Source organism: Carassius auratus, chromosome 36, assembly GCF_003368295.1.
Source record: "Carassius auratus strain Wakin chromosome 36, ASM336829v1, whole genome shotgun sequence".
In the NCBI taxonomy this organism is placed as follows: domain Eukaryota; kingdom Metazoa; phylum Chordata; class Actinopteri; order Cypriniformes; family Cyprinidae; genus Carassius; species Carassius auratus.
In genome coordinates, this window is record NC_039278.1 from 7,234,381 (window position 1) to 7,242,776 (window position 8,396).

An 8,396-nucleotide genomic window follows, 5' to 3' on the forward strand; every position below is an offset into this window, starting at 1 on the left:
AGAGCTTCACACGAAGTGGACTGAAGCCAGAGTCATTTGGACTATGATATTACAGTGCTTGATTGGCCAGCCCACTCACCTGACCTTAACCTCACAGAGAATTTATGGGGTATTGTGTAGAGGAAGACAAACAATAAAGAGGAGCTGAAGACCTCTATCAAAGCAACGTGGGCTTCAATAATGCGTCAGCAGTGCCACAGTCTGATCACCTCCATGCCACGCCGCACTGAAGCTGTAATTCGTGCAAAAGGACATCAACCAAGTATTGAGAGCATAATTAAACCTAATTGTTTACTTTTTCTTTAAAAAAAAAAAAAAAAAAAAAAATATATATATATATATATTACAAAAAGTTAGTCAAAGATGCTTTGATTCATAGTTTTATTCTAGCACACATCATTCAGACATCAATATCATTACAAAAGCAGCAGACCTGAGAGGTGCTGGATTTGTTAAAACAGTTTTATCAAGATTCGCAGCAAGCAAGTGTTCCTCATCCTGTAACATCCAGAGTCCAGACAGTCACTGATCCGCTCCAAAAACACACACAGGGTCTGTTCATCACAGATCACTTTCAAAGAGATACATACTTTTTTTGTCATCAACATTCAATTGAAGTGAAATATGGAGATTATTAATAATTCCGGACCCACTTTATATTAAGTGGCCTTAACTACTATGTACTTACATTTTAATTAATAATTTAGTACAATGTACTTATTGTGTACATACATGTTTTTACATTGTACTTATATTTATAAAAAAAAACGACATGTAATTACATCTGTATTTAATTTCTGTAATTACATTGATAATTACACTGTTGACCCATACTTTACACCTTAGCCCACCCTTAAACTTCCCCATACCTCCAACCCTCTCCCTAACCTTACCCCTATCCCACCTCAATAGCAGCAAAAGTGTTTTACAATACAATATGAACACAATAAGTACATAGTAGTTAAGGCCACCTAATATAAAGTGGGACCATAATTCCAAATGGCTGATTTGTCAGCTGTAAGTACATGATAAAAAAAAGAAAAAAAAAAACTCTTCATTTAGGTGAATATGACCTAAAAGACTACGAGCAGCCTTGTGATTCTGTGGAAACGTCATCGTTGAATAGTCCACAAGCATTATGGGTATTTCAGTAAAATACCACAAATTAAAAACAATTAAATCTAAAAAATGCAATGTTTATGCAGGAATGTGTTTGATAATAGACAAGTCCATTTATTACCTGATGCGACACTAGATAAAGTGATGGTTTCTAAACAGTCCTTCAGTTTAATCATACATTTTCTTTGCAAGAAAAAAAAAAAAAAAGGCAAAAAAAAAAGAAAACCCTCTATTTAATATCGTTTTAACAGGTATGACTGACAGCTTGAACCAAACTGTGAAAATGGACAAGGCAACAGGAGATATATATTCAATCTTATAATTCTTTATCAAAAAAAGTCTTCCCTTCAAAGAAGCGACTGACACACTTTACCCCAGCCTCACTACTCGCATACCTAATAAAATATATGTCTACTCCAATGCATAAGTAAAAGAGCCAAGTGCAGTGTCGTTTTGAGTGGTTCAAATAAAACATCCTGTAATATGAAATAATCATTTGCTAAAGCTACCCTGAAGAATACAGTGAGATTGTAGAGGACGCTTTCGCATCTGCCTTTTACATATTTAAGGCAGCTGCGAATGGGAATGTGGCACAGCCTTCTGCGGTGTATTCATGCACTTGAACCTGATCATTTCCAATACAGTGCAATCGGTTACTACTAACACAAATAATACTTCCGCTCCAGAGCACCCTTCAACGAATGCTGTGACCCATCAGTTTAATACAACAACAGTTTTTACTCTTTGTACTTATTAAATATGTATGACGACATTAGTACATGATGAAAGATACGTTTGTGTTATTCCATGTTAAATACTGGAGAATCCAATGGAGGCACAAATCTTTGGCTTTTGCATAATTTTATACCATTAAAAAAGACTTTGGCAATGGTTTCGATTTAATTCCAAGCCAATTACTGCCAGCATCCCTTCTATAGCAATGTCATGAGGTATCGAGTATTAATGAAGAACACAATAAGAACAATCTCTCATTATATGAAATTAATCCTGCATTTTGACTCCTCGTTTGGAGGGACGCACAAAATCAAATGCAGCTGCACCTAGATTTCATAAACTTGCTTATTTTTCATGAAACGTAGCACTTTGAACACAAGTGCTCAAAAATTCAGCTCGTTCCACAAAAATCGAATCTCTCAGCAATTACGACAATACGAGTCCTTGGTTTGGAGTCCCATGCTAGAAATCAATAGAACAGTCAATGTCATTTTTTTCCACACACTTTGCTTGAATGCAGGCTGTTAAAATCTATTCATACTGTTCATGATAAAATTGATATATCGAAAGGCACATTCCTCGTGCCACTATCCCAGACTCCTCTTGTAGCATTCTCATACGCGTGACGTTAAGACATTCAAAATTTATTAAGAAGTACAAAGAGTGAAATGCGTTTAAGGAAAACCTATAAAAACTCCATCTGAGATAAAACTGCTCCACATGTAAACATCCTCTCCGGCACAGCTCTGCTTCCAGCCTCTGATCTAAAACCTAGCGCGAGCACGGTCCTATTAGAAGAACGAAGACAGCCGCTCAGTTGGCGATTTTCTCAATTTCATCCAAATCATCGGTGTCCAGCTTCTCGATTTTCTTATCTGTAACAGAAAACAAATCATTGAATTAACCCACATTCAGAACCATGGCAATAAATAGAAGTATGGATATTCAGCAGTAAATAGAAGTATAAAGTTCTATCAGCAGCAACGGTGATATGCTGATCACGGAAAACTGAACGCTATAAGGCACTGTTTCCTACTAATAACCCCCAGAATGTCACATACTCTGCTGATAGAGCTTACTCCAGGACATTGATGGCTTTGTAAAGAGACATAAGGGTTTGTCTTACTGAAGTGCTCCTGGATGCGGTTGAGGATGTTCATGCTAAACCTGCTGTCCACCATGTTGATGGCCAACCCCCTCTTGCCGAATCGCCCAGTACGCCCGATTCTATGCAAATACGTCTCATTGTCAGGGTTTCCATCCTTGTCCACTGGCAGATCAAAGTTGATAACGACTGAAACTTGCTCCACATCAATACCTGAAAGAAGTCGCATGTGGAAAAAGAATCCATTAGGCAAAATCTGCTCATGAAGATGAATGAAGCTAAAAAGACAGAAAGCCGATATACCTCTAGCACAGACATTAGTGGTAACCAGAACTTTCTCCTTGCCATCACGGAAACGTTCGATGACCGCTGCCCTCTGTTCCACCTGCATCTCTCCACTGAGGAGCGCCACCTGGTGGCCTTCTCTGGACAGCTCTCCTGCCAGCCACCCCGCGGTTTTCCTGGTCTGTGATGGTAAAGCGTCCATGTATTATTACTTATTTCGGGGATTTAAAGTTGTACTCTGAACTAGGGCCGGGACTTTAACGCGTTAATTGAGATTAATTAATTACACAAAAAAAAAACGCGTTAACTAAGATTAATTAATTACAGAAAAAAAAAAATCCCACATTTTTAATTACTTATTTTTGCACCGCGGAATGTTTCTCACGGATTTGTTTCGGCGGACCGATTATACTGGAGCACCAACTAGCGTTCGCTTCGCATATCACTGCAGCAGCACATCTACGAGCCTCAAGTATCACCTCAACACAAAACATATAGCAGCAAGCGTGGACTTTACACTTTATGTTGAACTATGTATCATTTTGTAGGTGCAACTGGCAGTTTATGTTGAACTCTTTATTGTTTTGGCCAAGGTTATTGAGAGTTGGACTTAGTATGTCAGGGCCTCTGAAGCAACAGAGAGATGTTTTCTAATAGTCAGTGTTTCCAATGTTCTGAATGTAATTGACAGTATTGTGTTTTAATAAAAAAAAAAAAAACACTTTACAGAAGGTTCCAGCACCTATGAGCTTCCTGAATTTCTGAAATGTACTATTTCTAAATTGTTTCTAAATATGCTATTGCTACACTTCATGGCAAAAATTGCACTGGTCTGCTAGACTTGGTTGAACAAAAATAAACAATATTTTGTTGCTTAAGCTTATGTATTCAGTCATTATTCAATGTTATACTATAAATCCATGTGAAAAAAAAATTACTTCTCACTGTTCTCAGGTCAAATATTTATATGCGATTAAAATGCGATTAATTTCGATTAATTAATTACAAAGCCTCTAATTAATTAGATTATTTTTTTTAATCGAGTCCCGGCCCTACTCTGAACAGATGATATTGTTACTTACGTGGCAGAAGATCATAGCCTGTGCGATAGTAATGGCTCCATAAATGTTGCACAAAGCCTGGAATTTCTCCTCCTTGCTGTTGCAGATGACGTAGTACTGCTTGATGGTGTCCAGGGTTTCCTCCTCGCGCTTCAGTTTAATGATGTTGGGGTCGGGAACGATCCGCTTTGCGAAGTTCCACACGGTGTCTTCAAATGTGGCCGAGAACAACAGCATCTGGCAAGTTTTAGGAAGCATCCTGTAAAAAAGCAAGAACAACAGGTTGTAATATAATGTAATGCTGCAATTCAAAAAGACAAATTTCTTTCTAATGCTCTGAACTATTTAAGGACAATATATAAAGCATCCTCTATTTACTAGATTGCAACAGTAGGGTCCCAAAATTAAAAGTTCACTAGTGAAACAATATTAAATATTGCAATTTGATTGAAAATTTGAAATGGGGGAAGAAAAAAAATCTTCAGCATTAGTAGGGCCCTATGATTTCCATGATGCACAAAATGTGGATGAAAAGCACATTTTGGATGAAAAAGTAGGACTGTCCACTTACCTAGGGGTGTTCAATTCCAGATTTTTTGGAAAGGAGTTCATAGAATAGACTCCTCAACTTAATTTACTCCATTAAAAATTAAGTGTTATTTATTTTTTTTAAGAAGATTAATTACATTTTTTATGTTTCATGACTTCAATTACGTACCACCATTTCTGATAAATTTGTATTAAATTTAATATAAAATAAAACATTTAAAAATGGCACTATATATGACCCATAAGTCCAGATCACCACATAAAGATTAATAATAATAATAATAATAATAATAATAATAATAAATGCAAGGATGTTTAATGTGGTCCAAGTAGACTTGGATCCAGTAGAGATCCAGTACCTCTGGATCCGAATGCTCTGGTCTTGATGGCCCTGTGTGGCGATCATGACATCCGCTTCATCCAGGACGAACACCTTGATCTTCCTGGGGTCGATGAATTTAAGCTTCTGGCACCAATCCATGACAGTACCAGGAGTGCCGATCACGATCTGTTCCTGTAACCGCGTCCCCCGCTCCACTGGAGCGAACACCACATCATAACATACACAATTACAAGCTTCTCCTGTGTAACAAACATGTAATAAACCTTTGACACTGATCTCGACCATTACAAATCTGAAAGTCAAGAAAATATGCATTCATCTACATAATCCAGACAGTGTGTTAGTAGAGAACTCTTACATTTGTTTCCTCTGATGGCATACACCAGTTGGACTTCAGGGTAGAATTTGCCCATCTGCTCGATGACCTTGCCTGTCTGGAGGGCGAGCTCGTATGTGGGGGACACACACAGACACTGGACACACAGAGAGACATTAGAGCCGAATTATTTCCATGCATTACATTCACTGACTCAGATGCGTTTCATACCTGAGGCCATTTGTTTTCAGGGTCCACGTGACTCAACATGGCCAGCACAAAAGCAGCGGTTTTACCCGTGCCTGACTGAGACTGAGCGATCAGATTCTGTGGACTGGACAGGATAAGATGTGTTCAAAACCCTCATTAACAGTCCTTCCAGTGATTCACAATTCAGTGCTCAGCATAATGACGCGCTTTCTGGATTCCTGCATAATTCGCCATTTGACCACAAAATGACTGTCAAAAAAAATAAAAATAACAGTAATAAAGTCTGACATATTTGTCTGAAAAACAAACGCATGGACGAGAAAAGGCACAGATCAAAAGCTCATAATGTGGTGCACACACGACACATGAATGCACACAAGGTTATGCCAGGAAGGGCATTTTGATTTGACATTAGGATTCACAAACACTTTAGGAAGAAATCTTGGTGTGCATCTATGTATTGAATCCTAGCACTAGGTCATACAGCAGACTAATATTTCAGACATTTCATTCATTCATCTTTGCTCTTGACTTTATTCGCTTTAATTATGATCAGTATATTTAATTCATACAGTAAAGACCATGCAGCGTTTTATATTGAATTAAATTATATTAAATTTCAGCACAATCAGTTGTTTTAATAACTAAAAAAAAAAAGAATGAGATGAGAAAATGTATTTAAATTGTGTCAGAATTTGATATTGAATATTTGAGAATGAAATATTTTCTGTGAAAGCATGTGTGCATGTTGTACATAATGTGTTATCTTAATTATAACACTGCAAATCTTCCACAAAAATCTGCAAAATTACTGCTACAAAAAAAAAAAAAGCCATTTTGATCTAGCCCCCCTCCAAAAAAGAAAAGAAAAAAAAGTTATGTTAGGACTGCATTAAATTGGATTTAAATGGAGAAGAAAAGGTTAACAAGCGTACGGTTCTGCGAGCATCATGGGCAATGCGGTCTCCTGGATTTTAGAGGGCCTGTTGAAACCCATGGCATACACTCCCTGCAGCAGCGGAGGCTTCCTGGCCACAAAATAAATAAATCAAAATAATTAGTAAACCAGAGGAAAATGTCATGCATTATTTCATAGCACAAGACAAACATGATCATGCTAGTCTGACCACTGTTAAAGCTAGAATACAATCAGGAGTCAAACTCACAGTCGCAGCTCCTCGAATGACTTGACGGAGTACAGCGGAGAGCTCGGGTCCCTCTGAAGGACCTCCACTTGACTGCTCGTGTCCACCAGATTACTGCGGATCAGTTTGTTCAGCAGAGACTGTGCCGCCTTGTCATCTGCAACTCAGAGCAGGTTTAGTAAACTCTCACGCGGAGAACTAACACTGAAGAAAACAGACTGATTCTGCTGTGAGTGTCACCTTTATCCTCATCCTCCGTTTTCTCTGCGTTGCCTTCAGTCTTTGCACCTTTTTAATAAAAAGGAAGGAAGAAAAACAAGAAACCAACATCATTCATTATGAGAATCCACAACAATACTAATCTAACTTTGCAGGCCATACACGTTTTAATTGTAATTTATTCTCACCATTTGCTGCAGCTTTCAGCTGGTCATCTTTTTCATTTATTTGCAAGCTGCCTATCTGTAAATCAAAGTGAAACCATAAATACACAAACATGTAACGTACACGCATTAGACTAAACTTAGCAAGCGACGTAACGTTACTAAGAAACAACAACTTTACAATTGTACGGACACGGACGAGTGATTGTGGGTCGTTAAATGTTTGATTGACTTCTTCAGCTTTCTCTGATTGTTATGTTTGAGGGTTGAACCCACCGACTCCGCCGCAGCTTCTTGTTCATCGACGGCCTGAGCCCACGAGTCTGATGCCATGGCTTTAATTGTAAATAAAAAATGTTTGTCCTTAAAAACGGGCGTCGATGATTTAACAACAGACTGTTAAATCTAACTGCACATAAAACCTTTATAAAATTAAACGAAAAAGAACCGAACGCAACAACTTTACACAATGGACTGTGTCGGTCCTCGCTTTTTGTGGGGTGCGACACTCACACCTCCGGCCGGAAACAGACTCGCCTGTACTTGGTTCCTCTTAAACGTTCCGCCAAGGGCAACACGCATGACGTGAAACGAAAGGTTCTTCATGAACAGTTAATACACATCTTCTGAGTTTAATACAGTGTATTGTGCAAACTGTATATTTATATTTGTACATTTTAGGGATACCTGTGTAATAAAATTAGTGTGTGTGTGTGTGTGTGTGTATAATATGTATATATGTGTGTGTGTATATATATATATATATATATATATATATATATATATATATATATATATATATATATATATATATACTCTACCCATCTAATGTGGGCTTTCACTGCTCTTCACTGAATAACTTTAGTAACTTTAATTAGAGTCGGTGCATATTTAAATCATACAGTGAAGGCTATATATGCTTTATTTTTACATTTGATTACTTTATTTCTGTACAGAAGGCTTCTATTATTAGTAGGCTAAATTGCTTATTTTCTATTGTAAATTTGATAAATTAAAAAAAAAATTAAAAAAATAAATAAATAAATAAATAAATATATATATATATATATATATATATATATATATATATATATATATATATATATATATATATATATATATATATATATATATATATATATATA

General features: G+C 36.9%; 1 protein-coding gene across 1 annotated transcript; it reads right to left on the reverse strand.

The window, feature by feature from the left end:
• Positions 1-1,208: 1,208 nt before the first annotated feature.
• LOC113055105 (ATP-dependent RNA helicase DDX19A-like) lies at positions 1,209-7,791 on the reverse strand. Its single transcript, XM_026221094.1, has 12 exons — positions 7,528-7,791; positions 7,276-7,330; positions 7,109-7,156; positions 6,890-7,025; positions 6,659-6,751; positions 5,745-5,847; positions 5,556-5,670; positions 5,214-5,391; positions 4,327-4,564; positions 3,263-3,425; positions 2,981-3,172; positions 1,209-2,729 (listed from the first exon to the last, which is right to left on the reverse strand). Exons 1-12 carry the CDS (start codon positions 7,582-7,584, stop codon positions 2,668-2,670), a joined length of 1,440 nt encoding a protein of 479 aa, XP_026076879.1. The 5' UTR covers positions 7,585-7,791; the 3' UTR covers positions 1,209-2,667.
• Positions 7,792-8,396: the final 605 nt, after the last annotated feature.

Coding starts and splice junctions, on each gene's coding strand:
- LOC113055105 (XM_026221094.1), bottom strand. CDS start 7,584: ATGGCATCAGACTCGTGGGCTCAGGCCGTCGATGAACAAGAAGCTGCG. Junction 7,331..7,527: donor AAGAAGCTGCGGCGGAGTCG/GTGGGTTCAACC, acceptor TTTGATTTACAG/ATAGGCAGCTTGCAAATAAA. Junction 4,565..5,213: donor CAGAGCATTCGGATCCAGAG/GTACTGGATCTC, acceptor GCTTTTTTACAG/GATGCTTCCTAAAACTTGCC.